The 17,844-nt window shown below is 34.7% G+C and overlaps 3 protein-coding genes across 3 annotated transcripts; all 3 read right to left on the reverse strand.

The window, feature by feature from the left end:
- Positions 1-60: 60 nt before the first annotated feature.
- On the reverse strand, positions 61-1,116 carry LOC121790289 (cytochrome P450 711A1-like; the record flags this gene model as incomplete). Its single annotated transcript, XM_042188548.1, has 2 exons — positions 764-1,116; positions 61-212 (listed from the first exon to the last, which is right to left on the reverse strand). Coding segments are annotated over exons 1-2 (382 nt in total), but the record flags the coding sequence as incomplete, so codon positions are not given.
- A 4,202-nt stretch (positions 1,117-5,318) lies between these two features.
- Positions 5,319-8,608, reverse strand: LOC121790291 (cytochrome P450 711A1-like). The gene is made up of 6 exons (XM_042188550.1): positions 8,571-8,608; positions 7,725-7,934; positions 7,014-7,166; positions 6,177-6,933; positions 5,989-6,084; positions 5,319-5,926 (listed from the first exon to the last, which is right to left on the reverse strand). Exons 1-6 carry the CDS (start codon positions 8,591-8,593, stop codon positions 5,594-5,596), a joined length of 1,572 nt encoding a protein of 523 aa, XP_042044484.1. The 5' UTR covers positions 8,594-8,608; the 3' UTR covers positions 5,319-5,593.
- Positions 8,609-9,193: 585 nt separating this feature from the next.
- Positions 9,194-13,634, reverse strand: LOC121790290 (heat shock factor protein HSF30-like). Its single transcript, XM_042188549.1, has 2 exons — positions 13,593-13,634; positions 9,194-9,730 (listed from the first exon to the last, which is right to left on the reverse strand). The coding sequence occupies exons 1-2, from the start codon at positions 13,632-13,634 to the stop codon at positions 9,194-9,196; spliced, it is 579 nt and encodes a 192-aa protein (XP_042044483.1).
- Positions 13,635-17,844: the final 4,210 nt, after the last annotated feature.

Below are 17,844 nucleotides of genomic sequence, written 5' to 3' on the forward strand. Positions count from 1 at the left end.
GAGAGTCAAAACAACAACAACAACAACAACAAAAACATTTAAAAAGATCAAATTTAGAACCTTGTGAAGAAGAGGCCTTTTTGATGAACAGGAGAAGCTGCAATGGGAGAAGGATACTTCTGTTGGAGAAATACTTGAATTTTTTTATCCCAACTTCTCTGCAAAGATCTGCATTTGCTACTATTACTAGTGGCTGCCTTCCCAAATGAAATCTGTTTTTTGCACCCAAAAAAATACTATTAGAAATACTTGAAATGATGAAATAAGTGAAGCTGAAAATTAAAAAGCCAAACAAGGCCTATATTTATTTTCATCTACAAATTCCATTTTTTGGTACCATCATTATCATAGCCATGATTATTGAAAAAATAAGAGTACATTTTAAAAAAAAATAAAATTACATACATAATTGAAATCACCCACAAACAAGAATTTGAGAATGACCATGTTGTGACTTTATTTAGTGATCATAGTATTGAGTAATACTAAAGCATTGTTATCTTTAGCTAAAGATTGGCCCACAAATACCAATCTTGCACCAAAATACAGAGTATCATTTTGATCATGATTGGAAAAAGCTATAAAAAATTTAAATCATTACTTTTTTGTCTCAAATTCTCAATTCTAGTGAAAGTAAGAACTGCATAAAAAGTTGCCTAAAATCCTTTCGTTTTGCAAGAAATGATCAGAAAAAAATGAACTGAAGTTTCTCGACACTTAAATATTTACTTGCAACTCTGCTTATTACGTGACGTGAAATTACCTAAATATGGGGCCGTAGCGCTTGGCAAGAGTAGTGAAGATTTCCGGGCCATGCTCAGCTAGCAACGGAAGGTGTCCGACCAGAGGCATTGCCGGAGGGCCGGGGATGCGCCTAACGCCCCAATACGGGGCATAAAGGTACACCAAAGCCCCGGCCGCGGCTACTAGGATCGACAAGGCGATTTTCAGCACCAGCAAAGGCTCCACCAGGTTTGCTAGAAACTCCATCATGATGTATAATGAAACACTAAGCAAAAGTTTATCTGAGACTATCAAATCTATAAGAAGCTTTTCCAAGTTATACTCTACAATAAAGCAACTTGGTTTGATATGAGGCAATGGGATTATAGCACATAGAAGATTCCCAAGTATAAATAAATAATATGATGGAGATGTATTTATGACAATTTGCCATGGAAGGTTTTATTAATTGTTAAATTATTTGACTTTTTATATATCATACTCCCTCCGTCCTATAAAAATAAAGACATTTATCTTTTCGTCCCTCCCATAAAAATATTTCATTTCCATCTATGAAAAGTTCTCTCAAACTCATTACCTATATATATCAATTTATTTATCGCTGATATCATTATGGCTCACCATTAAACACTAATACTGATGTGGGTCTCACTATCCACTAGCACTATTTTAACTAATCTTCTCCTCATATTTCTCTTACTTTGACAATTTATACATTAATTCTCGTTCCATCCCAAATGTCCTTATTTTTAGGATGAAGGAGTATCATTTTGTAACCCATAAAGCCACAATTAACACTCCCTCCGTCCCAAGGTAGTTGAGTCATATTCATTTTTGGTTGACCCAAGATAGTTGAGTCATTTCATTTTTTGGCAAAAACTTATCTTTTTCATGTTTTATTTTCTCTTTATCTCTTTATTTTATTCTCTTTACTTAACACTTTAACATTTAACACTTTAACACATCAATTTCTTAAATTATGTGCCCAAATAAATGTTCAACCACTTTGGAACGGAGAGAATAGTACTACTCACTACTCTCCCCGTCCCTGAAGATTTGTCACTTGTTTCTATTTTCGCCTGTCCCTAAAAATTTGTGACCTCATATTCCACTAATTTATTCTCACTCACATTTTATAATAAAATTAATTTAAAAAGAGTAAAGGCCAAAACTGGTCCTGAACATAAGACTATTTTACGATTTTGGTCATAAACTTTATCTTTTGAATTTTTGCATCCCGAACATTTCAACTCGGATCACAATTGGTCATCTGTTTACAATTCCGTTAATTTTATAACGGTCAACAGGTTTAACTCAATTTTGACCGATTAAAGCTCTTAATTATGATTTTTAACTCACTAATATTATCATTAATTATTATTCTAATTTATTACTCCTAATAAAACAAAACAACTATATTAACAATAAATATACTAAAAACAAATGAAATTAAAATAATAAATTAAAATTAAAATCATTTAAAATACAAAATAAATACTACTACAAACCAAATAAATATTAAAAAAGAAAATCAAGAATCAAATTCCAGAACTAAGAATTTCATGAGGTTGAATCAATAGAAATCGACACCAAACCCAGAGATTCATCCAAAAATTGACAAAATTTTTTGCCAAAATCATAAGATCAAATCCGCTCCAATCTAATAAAAAATTTCAAAATAAAGAGGCTAAATTTCAGAAATTAACATGAATTCAGATCTAGATCCAACCAAATTGGAAAAGCTCAGAGATGGCAGCTATGGCATGAACGACGGCGACCATGAAGCGAATCGGCTCATATCTCCTCAACAAGAAATCATGATTATTGGCATTTGTAGAAGCTCCGGTCTATGCTACTACCGTCGGGTCGCGGCGGCCATGGCATAGAGGTCGATGGCAGAGAGAAGTGAAATGGACGAGATAGAAAGAGAGGGGTGCTCAAGAGAAAGAAGCAGAGATGGGCTCGCCGGTAGCAGAGACGTGGCATTTCCATTTCATTATCTTTTTTAATATTTATTTGTTTTGTAGTATTTATTTTGTATTTTAAATGATTTTAATTTTAAAATTAATGATATAATTAGGGAGTTAGTAATCATATTTAACGGCTTAATTTGGTCAAAATCAGGATTAAAAATGTTGACCGTTACAATTTGACGGAAAAGTTAGTTTTGGACCGATTGTGATCCGAGTTGAAATGTTTGGGATGTAAAATTTAAAAGATAATGTCTATGACCAAAATAGTAAAATAGACATATATTCAGGACTAATTTTGACATTTATTCTATATAAAAATAGAACATATATACCACTAACTTTTTCAACTCACTTTCTATCGTAAAATTTTTAAAATTCCTATTAGATCAAAGGATGATAAATTACTATTAAAGAAGGAGGGAGTATCTTTTACAATAACAAAATGGTCAACTATAATATTGTCATTGCGCAATCGGTTGCAACCGATAATTAATACTCCACTACTACTATTTTTCAGAATGTCAACTCTACGACTAAGCTACTGATGTGAGGTGAGTATTTAGATTTCAAATCAAATTTTTGCTCTATCAGAAAATCCAAAGTTTGTTTTATAAGATTCGATCTGATCCAAAAAAATTAGAAATTTACATAAAAATATTATATAAAATAAAAAATTTGAATATTCAACACCAAAAATTGAAAATCCAATACCAAATACCACTATACCATTTGCTAGGCTTATAATTACTAGTATAACATATCCAATGGGATTTGAAATTATCAAAAAACTGAATTTAAATTTTGATTTGGTTTGGATCGGATGTTCGGATTTCAAATATTTTGCTCACCATATTTTAGGTCCTTAAACTTGAAAGAATATCACCACATGTCTTTGAAAAATCATTAATTACATTTAATGTATATATATCTAAAAATATGTGGATGAAGCTCTACTCTACATTATTCTCTCTCTTACTCTGTTTTTCTCTTTACTTAAATTATTTATTATGGTTTTTCCAAAAACACATGCGAAAAAAAATGTATCATATAAAACGGGACGGAGGTAATACTACTATAGCTCAAGAGCAGCTTGGTTCATTCAAGCCTATTTAAAAAATTAGTACCACAAATGAGGTATTACTACCTAATAAAGAAATAATAATAATATGCAACTTATAAATTATTTGACCTTCACTTTAAGAAAGTCAAAAATGTTTTATTTGATCTGGACCCTTCTCTTGCATAGTCAAAATCGTACTCTACTTAGTCTACTACTAAGCTAATGATTCTGCTATCCTTATTTTGCATAGATATTTACTTTACTTTTAATATTAGTATTTATGTCAAATAAGCAGCAATGCAAAGAAAAGCATACTAACCAAATGGAAATTCTTTATTAAAATATGGAGATAAATAAATAATGTATCTTAATATAATCACTTTTTTTTGTCAGTGGCATCATATATGTACCGCATGCATACTGATAAAATTAAATATATGGAGATGCAAATAAGATTTGAAAGGTTAAACTATAATCAAACGATTAAGTTTATATTTATCAAAATAAGACAAATTAATTTTTATAAGCATCCGTTAGTGAAAAGCTGATGAAAAATTCTCCAACATCAATATCTTTGCTGTCGAATTAAAAACATGGCTCCAAACTCATGCGTAAGCATAAGCTGACATTTTTAGCATAAAACACGGTTATAAATTGAGGAAGACAAAGAAGTGAGAGAAATCGGAACAAAAAAAAGCACTCCCTAGTCGTAAAAAGTTTGACTAACTTAGTAAATGACACGAGTTTTAATGTGTACTTGATAAAGTAAAAGAGGGAAGAAAAAAAGGAGTAAGAAGAAGAAAAAAAAGTAGTATGATAGTATTAGTAAATTGTGGGGTCCACGTTATAAATGATGTATTACTACTATATGATCATTATTTGCTGTAAAACTTTTTATATTTAAATTTTATCTAATTTTGGGGAACGGCTCAAAATAGTAAAATTAATCTATTTTATTTTACAGAAAAACGGAGTATTAAAATATCTGAAAACAGTGAAAAATATATTGCACATAATAAACACTTTCATTAGGTATCTATCTATGATGATACTAAATTTTACGAGGTACACAAATATACAAAAATGGCATATATTGAAAGGGAGTGTTAATAATGATAAATTAAATCCCCATAAGAAAGAAGAATAGCCTGCAATCAAGGAGGACATGTAAATCACTAAATCTATAATCTGTCTTTTCAAATCAAAACATTAAGAATATAGTCATTATTTGATTTCCAAGCATCAAGACAGAGAGCATCTTCACTAGAAGCATATTATAAAAATCATGGTCCTTGTGTTGCTATATAAGCTATGATCCTATGAAAATTATTCTTCGTCCCCTTTAGATTAGTTTTGTCACATCTTTGAATATGTCCCTTTATTTTCCAGTTTCTTTGATAATCTGAAAATACCATCAATCTTTGCAACTGGCAGGCGTGGTACGAGACGTAATGAAACTCATCGTTTACATATATGATCTCGTACGAGATCTGGACACGAAGCAACGAGGCCTAAAACTATCCACCTTCTGCACAAACAGATCAAGAAAAATGAACTAATTGATTGTGCAATGAATAAGATCTCCAAAGATTGTTTCATACAATCTGACTGAATCTTATCAGTCATCATCACGGTGTTCTTGACCACATCTCTTCGTCTCAACAACGACAAATCCATCCATCTCGAACCACTCTTCACTACTCAAGCAACAAACACACTAAAGAAGCTTGTAGTTATGACTTATGACTCCATGAGGGAAAAAAAAGACTGTATTTTTTTTATCATTTTATTCAAGTTTATTCTATTCTGGGATCATTCATACATCGCGTTTGATGGCACGAACCTTCACTCCGTGTCTAAAGTTAAGTACTAAGCCATAATCAAGCTGCAGGGGATTCTCCATGAGTGGAGAATGTCTGAACACATATTTCCTATATAGATGAATCATGGATAGCTTGATCTCTTGCAGTGAGAATTTCTGTCCGATGCAAGCTCGAGGGCCGATCCCAAATGGAATGTAGGCATAAGGATGCCTCCGCTTCTCCTCTTCGCCTTCTGGGTCGAACCTCTCTGGCCTGAACTTCTCCGGCTCTGGGAAGTTCACTGGATCTTTTGTGAGAACCCCGAGTGCCAGCCACACCCACGTGCCCTAAACCAAATGGCGAACGAGTTTAGCAGCCAATGAAGCAAGACATGAGTCACATGACATACCTTTGGTAGTAGATAGCCTCCTATGCTAACTTCTGCTGATGTTTCTCTAGCAACCAAGGGAGAAACAGTGTAGAATCTCATTGCTTCTTTGATGACCTAATTTTTAGATAGAAATCAAGAAAATGCAATGAGATTAGTTACATTCATCATATTTCAAGAATTCAAGAATAGTGTTACCAATATTTTACCTGATCAAGATAAGGGAACTTGTGTTGAAGATCATGGGCAGTAGGCATTTGGTGATGAGGGCCGAATCCATCGATCTCTTCTAGAACCTTCTTCTCAACGTCTGGATGGCCAGCGACAAGATAGACGACACTAGAGAGTGTAAACGAGGTAGTTGATGATCCTGCCAAGAGATGCTCATAGGTAACAGCACTGACATAGTCAGAAGTGAAGGCCTTGTTTGCACCTTTCTCTGTCTCCCTTGCCCCAAGTATAAGTGACAAGAAATCCTTCGAGCCCGGATCATCGTTCGCCTCCTCCTTCATCCTGCTCTGCACGATCTCATCCAGACGCCTGCTCAAGTCCATGTTTGTTCGCTCCACTTTCCAGTCCATGGTGCCCGGGATCCTCTTGAGGATCTGGCGGAAGGGTTCTTGAAGAATCGGGATGAGCACCCCTAGAATGATGGACAATGATCCGGACAGGTCCATCTTGAGCTGGCTCGTGGAGTAGACATGCTGGTTGATGAATTCTTGAACACGGCCATCTTCATGTCTGCGCGATATTGGCTTGGAGAGGCCGAAATCAACGCCAAACGCAGCCTTCCCGATAACATCTGTGGCCAGTTTGAGGGAGATATCGGAGAAGGTTAAGTCATTGGACCCGAGATCCCCCGTGGCAGATGCAATCAGGTCTTGCATCGTTGGGATAAGCGTGGCTAGATGGGACGGCTGGTAGAGGGAGAGGATCATGTTGCGCATGGTCGACCACCTCGCGTCCCTGTGGGTCCGTGGCACGAGAGTTACAAAGACTACGACAAAACAACAACAAAACATTCATAAAGACGTCAAATTTGGGACCTTGTGAAGAATAGGCCTTTTTGATGAAGAGGAGAAGCTGCAATGGGAGAAGGGATGCTTCTGTTGGAGAAATACTTGAATTTTTTGATCCCAACTTCTCTGCAAAGTTCTGCATTTGCTACTATTACTAGGGGCTGTCTTCCCATATGAAATCTGTTTTTGCACCCAAAAAAAACCTTATTTAGAAATACTTGAAATGATCAAAACCAAACAAGTAGTACTATATTTATTGATGCAATCGTTTTCAACTGCAAATTTCATTTTTTGATACTACCATCTGTATCATAGCCATGATTCTTGGAAACATAAACTTACATTTTTTTCAAAAATAAATAAAATAAAATTCAAATTACCCTAAAAAGTAATGCGGCCTCCAACAAGAAGTTGAGAATGACTATATGTTGTCACTTTGTTTAGTGATCATATTGAGTAATAATGATACATAGTTATCTTTGACTAAAGATTGGCCCACAAATAGCAATCTTGCACTAAAATACAAAGTTTGGAAACATACAATGAATGATGAAAAATTCACCACAAAAAATGATATTACAAATTCTTTACAGCTAGAAAATTTTGAGCCATTATTTTATATGCTTCTAATGAAAACAAGAACTGCATAAAAAGTTGCCTAACAATCATATGTTTTGCAAGAAATGATCAGAAAGAAAAAAACTGAAGTTGAGAGCAAAGTAGTTTGACGAAATATACCGGAATATAGGGCCGTGGCGCTCTGCAAGAACAGAGAACAAGTCCAGGCCATACTCAGCGAGCAACAGAAGGTGTCCGACCACAGGCATTGCTGGAGGGCCGGGGACGTGCCTAACACCCAATACGGTGCATAAAGGTACACCAAAGCCCCAACCACGGCTGCTAGGATCGCAGAAGCGATTTCCAGCACCAGAAATGGCTCTACCATCTCTGTAGTTACAAACTCCATAATGAGAAAAAAGAAAGTGAAATTGCACTAATTTATAGAATAAAAAAAGGGTTCTATGGGATGGTATAGGGTTTTTTGTCTGTATTGAATGGTGATATTATGATGGTGGGTTTTCTGTTACAAACACATAATGCTGCAACTTTCACTGTGTGTTTTCCTGTTATAGCCTGTGGGGTCTCATGATAATCACACACACAATTCAAAATATTTATTCCAAATTGGACTAGACAAATGATCACCCAGAGATCATGGCCGATAGGACCCTAGTCGGCTGTCACGTCAGATGCCATGATCGCCCACACGAGCATCGACCAATGGAGGGTCGACAAGTCCCTGTACATCAACTTGAGCAGGAAGTGGTTTCCTGTACTCAACAATCTGATTCTGTGAGTGTGTGAGTGTTTGTGTTCTTTCACTTGTTCAAGAATAAGATTTGCTCAATATCACAGATTAGTACACAATACACTTTCCTATTTTTGACAATTCAATGCAGCATATATGCAAGTCTCAATCATGAGAGAGTAGTTACAGGCATCTAGACATAGAGCATCATATTACTCAAAAAAATTGCATCTTGAATTCTTGATCATAAGCATATTATAAAAATTCTTTGTTACCTTGAATATATGTTTTGTCTCATCTTTGAATATGTCCTGTTTCTTGATCATCTGAAAATACCATCAATCTTTGTTTACAAGAGTTCTAGCTGGACAACAGGCGACGTCGTCCTCACTAGAACTTCCTAGACAAGACTAAAACTTATCTCGTAGATGCTACATCTAATGAAACTCGTCTTATGCATAGATGATCTCCTACGAGATCCAGAGATGTACGGACAGTAAAGTCAGAGCGCACCCGAATCAGGCGCAGATACAAAGCAACGAGGCCTTTGGTGAAACCCTCCTCACAGCTGCTGCACAAAACTCCCCACCTTCTGCACAAACATATCAAGAAAAAACATATTAAGAATGCACAAACAGATTAAGAAAAAACACAAATCATCGTATAATCCCCAATCAAACAAGCTGATTTGTGAAGGAGATACTAATTGATTAAGCAATGAACAAGAACTTCAAAAGATTGTTCCATACAATCTGACTGAATCTCATCAGTCATCATCACCACCGCGATTCTCTGTTCTTCGTCTCAGCCACAACAAATCCCTCCATCTCAAGCAACTAACGCACTCAAGAACCTAAAACACAACCAAATTCAGCTCCAAATCATCATAGCAATCAAACTACATAAAGTCTAATTCATCAACAAGTTCTTGAAGTTCCTCATCCCAGTCTCCAGCTCCTACTTCCTCATCTTCACTTAAAAGCCTCTCCAACAGATCCGAGCCCATGCCACCAACATTTGCAGCCGAAACCAATGTCTCAATCTCTGCTTCAACCTCACTTTGATCTGGAGCAAGATCGAGCTGTTTCTCCAACACCTCATCCGTGATAGGATTTGAGCTCGTCCCACCAACGTTTGCAGCTGAGATCAATGACTCCACAAGCACCTCATCCGGGGTCATAGTCAGCTGCCTTTTCAGTCCTAATTCAACGCGTCTCTGACCATTCGCGACCCTCTCAGCAAACAACGGATTGCTAAAGGCCTTAGCAACAAAGCTAGTCATTTGCTGCTGCTTCCTCTCAGAACCACGGATACGCTCCTCAATCACCATGAGACGCTCCCTCGAGCTCTGCTGTTGCTGCTTGAGCTTCAAGACCTCGGCCCTCAATGCGTCTCGATCTCTCTTCAGCCTCTCCACCTCCTCTTCCTTCCCATACTGCCCCAACTCAGTACAAGAAGCTCCTCCTCACAATCTATTAAAATAATATATATTTATTTAATTTAATTTATTTTAATTTATTTAATTATTTTATTCTTTTGTGAGAGGCAGACGTGCATTTTAGCACGGTAGATGATCCCACCATTTTGGTTGATGGAAAGCTAATATGGGATTCTATATTTCCATGTATATATATATTGCTTTCGATGTAATATAGATGCATGTTTTTTTTAGTTCCATGTATTCTTGTGGATTTAATTACATATAAATAAAATTTACAACCACCAATAATATCACCAAGATCTAAACGACCAGCTTTCGGCAAAACGACCTTAAGAATATTGTTCGTAATTTCAAAATTTCTTAATAAAAGAAAAAATATAAAATTCCTTTATTAGTCAATTATATGGAAAAAGTATTTTGTTTTCAATATATCTCGACTTTTGGGATATAATAATAGTATAAACAATGGTTAACCCATGAAAGAATCATAGGATATATTTTGAGCAATAAATTTAATGGGCCAGTATGTAATAAATAACTACACTAAATTAAGCCCATTCTATTTCGTCACATGTGGTCCAATTCATATATATGGCATATTTTGTCATTTGCAATTGTCCATAACTTTTCTTTTTTTTTAATCATAGTTTACCCTCATGTCACACGTCTATTTATAAAAAAACTAATATGCCCAACTATTTATTGATTAACTGACATGAAAACAACAATAACAAGCTTTATAAAAATTTGTAGTACGTTATTGAGAGAAGAAAAACTATTGGACAACATATATTTTTACTTGCCACGTATATATAAGTGCAAACAAATTAAACTCACTCATGAATGTGTATATTTTGAACGAAATCTACAAAGAATGAAAAAAAGTAATAGCATACTAATAGTTCATAATTGATATATAGTCAAGGCTAGAATCAGATTCAGTTGGTCAAAGATTCAAAAACAAGAAATAGGAATCCTAAACCATAATAATGTTATGTACAAATGGTGGGTTACATTGTGCTCTAAAATGATTCAAAAGTATACAAAAATATTGCATTTATATGCATATTTCATCATCATAAAGAAATGGTAGGTATGTGACTTGTCACGTTTAAGTAGACTTGTTTCTTTTGTACTCCCCTTCCAATTAAGTTGAGATTAAGAAATTATATTCAAAGTAAAAAAGGGATTAAAATAAAAAATATAAAATTCCCCCTTTCCAATTAAGTTGAGATTAAGAAATTATATTAAAAAGTAAAAAAGGGCTTAAAATAGAGAGAAAAAAAGAGTAAAGTAGGTGATGGAATAAAAAAAGAGAGAAATTGGATATTTTGTTGTGAAAATAAGTCACTTTTACGTATATTACATGTACAAAATTTCGATTGTTGTTTTGATATTGACAGATTGAGAGTCTTTTAATCCTTTACCGATGTGTGTTTGAAAAGGAAATAAGATCATCAATAGAAATAGAATGAAATTCTTTTATTTGATCCTCTCCCATGTCCTATATGTAGTATGTGTGGAGCTAGGATGCTCATGTATGAATTAATCTCATAAGTTATTTTATTAATGTTCCACAATAAAATAAAATTGGATTGTCGGTTTGCATATGTGTGGAGAAAATAAAAACTGATTGATCGATTACAATATAAACTATATATTTCAATAAAATTGTAAAAAAATTCAAATAAATATACTATTTCATGTATAATGTATATTTTCTCTGTCAGCGATTACATATTGCATTTTGTCATTTTTATTGTTCATTTTTATCTGTCTTATTTCACTCATATTTTATTACAAAATTAATATAGTAATATAAAAATATTACATATTTAAGTATTCTTGTAGCAATATTTTTCATATTCTTAAAATCAAGCCGACGAAAAATAAGATGTATAATCGCATACAAATTAAGTACTTGAATACAAAGTACACAAAATAAGAATACGTATTGTTAAGTGAGGAATAATTGTATTTATAAACGTCACAAACTATCATTGCATAATATTGTTGATAACTTTGTGCACGTACACAAGTAAAAAGGCTGGTAATTTAATGAACACGCAATAAATTGGGAGATAAATTCGCATGCGATAAATCTGTGCAATAAATTTGAATGCTAGAAAAGGAATAGACAAGAAGAATTAGAAGACGTGCACGCAATATTCCGACAAAATTAATTTCTATATACCAATATACAGAATTAAATTATAAGGAGCATTAATGGACTTCACATAGCCTACACACTGCCACATCATCAGCACTAAAATTCTCCTACCACATCAGCTTGCCACATCAACCGGACATCAAATAGCCGTCACATAGCCTTCCCACTACCTATCCACATCACTAATAACAATTATATAATTTAATTTACAATCGTATCAACATACGAAATTTAATTTACGAGACAAATACGGGAAATTCGAATAATACTATTAAAATTTAAAAGTACATTAATTAAAAAAAAGTATAATTATTTTTAAAAAAATACAAAAATTAAAAAGTACAATTAAAAAAGTACAATTAAAAAAGTAAAAAAAAATCACTCCTCGCCGTCGTCCTCATCTCCGTCGTCGCCCAGCCCTTCTTCACTGTCGTCGCCGCCGCCTCTGTCGCCACCTACGCCGCGGCTATTCCCGCCGGTCTCCCTCCTCATCGCCTCCAATTCTTCACGCTGGATCTGGAGCAATACACGAAGATAATCCTTCACCTCGGGTCCACCGCCGATTGGAAGTCAGCTAAGGTCTTCACCATTTGAGCGCGCGTTTGTTGGCGCGCGAAGAATTTGAGCTCCTCGGTAGACCTGCCGAGGGGGGATGCCGAATGGACCCCCTAGGCACTCGGGTGCCCGCTCGCAACCTGTTGCGCCCGCCTTTGGCCAACCGGGCGAGGTCGGCGACCGAACGAACGAGGGGTCAGGACCTCCTGGGCCGTCTCGGGGAGGTCTGTCGAACCACCGCTGCTGCCGCTATAATCTCCGGTATAGTTCAGTTTCTGCTTCTTCGGCCAACCAGCGTCGACACCTGCCCGGAATTTCTCCGACTCGTTGAGCACAACGTAGCAGTTCCAGTAGGTGAACTCATAGTACTTCTTCTGCGGATCGGGGTAGGCTCTCTCCGCAATCCTCATGCAGTCTTCCTCTGTTTGGCCACTGGTCTGCATGCGGAGGGCGTTGGCGTACAAACCCGAAAATCGAGTGACGCCAGACCTGATTCGGTCCCAGCAATTCCGACACTCCTCCCCGGTGCGCGGTCTCCCTTTAGGGCGAAATGCCCTGTAGGCTGCGGCTATCTTGGCCCACAAGTTGACGAATCTCTGGTTGTTCGAAACGAGAGGATCGTCGCAGACACTCACCCACGCCTTGGCAAGCGCAACATTCTCCGCGTCCGTCCACTTCCTCCGGACCCGGCTATCCTCCTCCGGCTGCGACGACTCGCCGACCTTCTTGGCCTTGCCCTTCTTCTTGCCCCGCCCTACTCCCTGGCTTTGAATGAGAGTTTCCGGAACCTCGTTAATATCAAAACCCAAGTCCGCTAAGGAGAAGGTCTCCGTATACTGTGCATCCGTTGGGGTCGATGTGTGCGAAGAACAGGTGGAAAAATCAAAAGTCGGCCGATAGGCGTTGTCCTCCCCGGGCGTCCCCTGCGGGATGGAATCATATGCTGCGCCGGTGGCTGCATCCCGGTGCCCACCCCGGCATCATCTGCATAGGGGGCTTGCATGCCGGTGCCCACCCGGCATCATCTGCTGCCACGGGTAATGTTGTAGTACCCGGTCATCGGAGGCCAACCGCCTCCCAGGAGCCGGGGAAGTCTGGGACCCTACCCCGGGAGTCGGGGGAGTCTGAGACCATCCCCGGAGTCACTGGAGTTCCTGCGTAGTTGTTCTCCATTGCTCGTTATTGATCTGTACAGAAATAAAGATAGAGAGAGTACTCGTTAAAACAAGTGGTGCGAATGAAAATGACATTCAAAGCGCGCGTATATATAGTGTTTTCGAAAAAAAAAATTTAAAAATTAAATTCTGACGCCGATCCGGGGCCTACAATGGCCCTGTGAGGATCGGCGTTAGAACCGGCGTCACCGCACGAATCGACATGGGTACGCCGAAATTGACGCCGATTTCGCCGACGCCGGTCGCAATGGTTTGGCATCAGAACCGGCGTCGGCGAAAAACCGGCGTCGCAGTTTTGAAGCCTCCATTGCTGATGCTCTAACTAAAATTCACCCCATTTTTGCATTAGATAAGGATTTAACATTTTGCAAATTTGGAAAAATATGATGTGTCATTCGCCTTTGCGTCACCCATGTGTGTACACGTCAGATACTTTTCTGAGAAATGTTTATTTTAATAAGAGTGAACTACATAAGTGTACTCCCTCCGTTCATATGTAGTAGAGGCGTTTCATTTTCAGCACCTATTTTGGGAAAAAGATAATAAATAATTAAAATTGTGAAAATATACTAAAAGAAGAAAAGATTAATATAGAGAAGACTCTTAACTATATTATTATCTTTTTTACTTTACTTTCTCTGCACTTTAACTATTTATTATAAATTTTCCAAAATGAGTGCTCAAAATGAAACGCCTCTACTACTGAGGGACGGAGGGAGTACATGATTTTTCACTTTCGCACGTAAATGGCACCTGATCTTTATTTTATATCATTTTTGGTACCACATGACAAAAATAACCTTCGGTACCAAACATGTGATTTTTTTATTATGGAGAATATTTTTGGAAATTTCAATTAAATAGAACTAAATATGTGATTTATTTTCTTCCTTTCTTATTTCTTTTTAGTATTTTATCTTCCTTTCTTCTTTCTTTTTTCTCCTCAGTTTATGTTTCCTCTTTTTTCATTTCTCTCTTTTTCTTATTTCTTTTTAGTGTTTTATACATACATCTAATTGCATTCATAATATAAATCAATAACAAAGCACCTAATTAAATTAATTATTTAAAGTAATTAAATCTATTGAATATTTTTAATTAATTGTTTATACTCAGTTTAGGGTTGAAACACCTAACTAGAAATATTCAACTCTTTATCATATGAATACAATTCACAGTTTTAAATTTTGATTAAAACTATTTTGATTAGTTATTAATTAATACTAGTTTTTACTATTATAACAATAATATTATTTTAATAATTAATATAATTATAACTATAATTATGACTAAGTAATATTTAATGATATTAAAAAGTAATTAATTATTAATTTATAACATCAAATAATAATATTAATATGATTAATAATAATAGTATAAAGAGTGAGGAGAATGAGAGAAGATATTATAATATCACTTTTGGCACTAGTTTTGTCAATGCCCAAATATCCTTTATGAACACAATGGAAAAATAAATTCGTTTAGAGGGTATTTTGGGTGTGAAATTTGCATCATGTACCAAAAATGTGTGATTTTATAGGTACCAAAAACAATATAAAATAAATATCATGTACTATTTATGTGCGAAAGTGAAAGATCAGGTATCATTTAATAAAGATGGTATATATTATATATATAGAAATTAAAATGCAATGTTCATATATTGGTTAAATGAGTAATTATAATTTTATTATAGAGAATAATAGTTTGTAAATGAATATTACCCGTTTTTATGAAAATCTTTATTGTCTATGATAATCTTTTAAATATGTAACAATAATTATGTTTAAGCAATAATTATTCTTGCTAGGAATAATACCAGTCAATTAACATAGGATACGTAGAGAGAGTACATATTTTAGCCAACAATTTTGTTCGATTTACTTAATTTAGTAAAGCTACCACCGACCAAATTCTTTAAATTTTTTTGTTCTTTATAATCTAAAATTGGTTGTATTAGTTTTATATTGATTTGAAAAAATACTTTAAAGTCATAACCAAGTCGAATCATACAAAATACTATGGCTTAACTAAATTCGAAAATTAAAAATAAAATCCAACTCCCACTCATAATTTCTTCGATCCCCACCACTCCCAACAATTAAGATGCCCCCATCCCTACGTTTTACTATAATAATTAACTTTTTTATTACAAATACATAACAAAATTGTATTTTGCCAGTATATAGTTATGGTGGCATAAATCTCTCTTTTGATTTGATGAGGTGATGTAACTAGAGATAAAAGCATTATGATTTGACGTAGATTATTAGACTTTGCTTTGCATGGTGACAAAATTTATAATGCAAATAGCCACATCAATTTTAATGATGTTTTATTGGAAAAATATTTAGTCACACATTTGTGCTTTCGGGTGACAAAATTTATAATGCAAATAGCCACATCAATTTTAATGATGTTTTATTGGAAAATATTAGTCACACATTTGTGCTTTCGGTTGATAGGCACAGTGAAAAATGATGGTTTTTTGTGTAAACCTATGGTCAACAATTAAAGTTACTACTTTACTACTTCCAAATTTTAAAACTTAATTAATATATTCTAAGGGTGCCACCAACAATCAATCATGAATAGAGAAAGAGTTTTTGAGGAATAACTAAAAAAGAGAATATTCCAACGAAGAAAACGTTCAAGATTAATTAATAGAGATTGGCGAAAAGTGACATGACAAGTAATTAAATTATTGGATGTGAATGGCCATGTTGAAGCACAGTTTAATTGGTAAGACATTTACCTTTGTCTAATAGATTGGGATTTCGAGTCATTTCAGGGATAGATGAAGAATATTATTAATTGTTTTTACAAATTAAAAAAAAAAAGATAAAAGATCATATCGTTACTAGTATTTTTTTAATGGACAGTTAAAACGATTAATAATGTATGAATCCAAAGTTGAAGTTCAAACATCTCAATTTAAATATAAGCAATTAGGGGACATCCAAAAAGTAAAGACATTTTTTTAAAAATCCAAGCAATTTTTTATTAGACTGATAATGTGCAATAACTAATTACAAAAACATAAGCATAATTATAAACGTCACTTAGTATGGTTGTGCTCATTGATGATACTAACATTACTTTTTTTTATTACTACAAACAATCATATGATGTGTTGGAATGTCCCCAACAAGGTTGAGTTAATTAGAAATTGATGATATATCAAAGTCGAAATTGTTGATATATAATTCCTCACTAATTAGTAGTAGTACTGTTCAATATAAAAAGGAGGGATAGATTATTATTTATACGTAGTACTTAACATTTACTAATTAAAACTTAACTAATTATGTCATAGATCGGTCAATAAATAGTTTATAATCTTAAAAATAGTATGAATAACCTCATCATGTACTATCTGCAATAACTCGGTACAATTATTACTAATTGTTTGAATAAACTTTTAATAAAAATATTTTTTCAATAATTATAGGTGTCAATAGAACTTTCTTATAGTATAATATACGTCACACTCCATTGGTAACTAAAAGTTAAAAATTAAAAGAGGAAAATAAAGTAAAAGTAGGAGTATGATTTGGTGAGAAAGAACCAAAACTAATAATGCAGTCATCATGACAACAAATAAACATATTCCCTAATACAAAGGCTAAAGCTACCACTTTTCTTCTTAAAATTCCAATGTGTTGTCACTAATTTATTCACTTGTCTAGCTAATAAAATATTTCATAATTTCGTGAATTATTATTGTACGTAGCTCAATTAATTCTCGAATTGTCAAATTTCGATATAAGTAAAATAATCATTTCTGCCATCTCCTGTCTTCAAATCTGTTCATAGTCATTTGTCCACATCATTTGCAACACGACAACACCCATTAAATAAAAATATTTAAAAATCATTTTATTTTCCCTAAATGTTGATCAATTTTATTGGTTGCTCAAAGTAACTTAGGTTTACAACGACAGGTCTTTGATAAAAATTAATGAAAACATTAATTATATCGACAGAATGTGCAACCAATAATTGCAATGCAAAATTTAAATTCGGATGCTCAAGTTAAAAAATTTTTGTGTGGGTGAGTGGGACCCACGTTCAAAATCTGACGTGATCAAATTTATATTCCAAAAATTGCAAAAATTATATTCCAACGTGGCAGACACCAAATATTGCACCATCAACGGCTCACCTTTAACCTTATGCATGACTTTCATGCATATTGTGGGACACAC

The sequence above is a fragment of the Salvia splendens genome, unplaced genomic scaffold (genome assembly GCF_004379255.2).
Source record: "Salvia splendens isolate huo1 unplaced genomic scaffold, SspV2 ctg463, whole genome shotgun sequence".
NCBI lineage: Eukaryota > Viridiplantae > Streptophyta > Magnoliopsida > Lamiales > Lamiaceae > Salvia > Salvia splendens.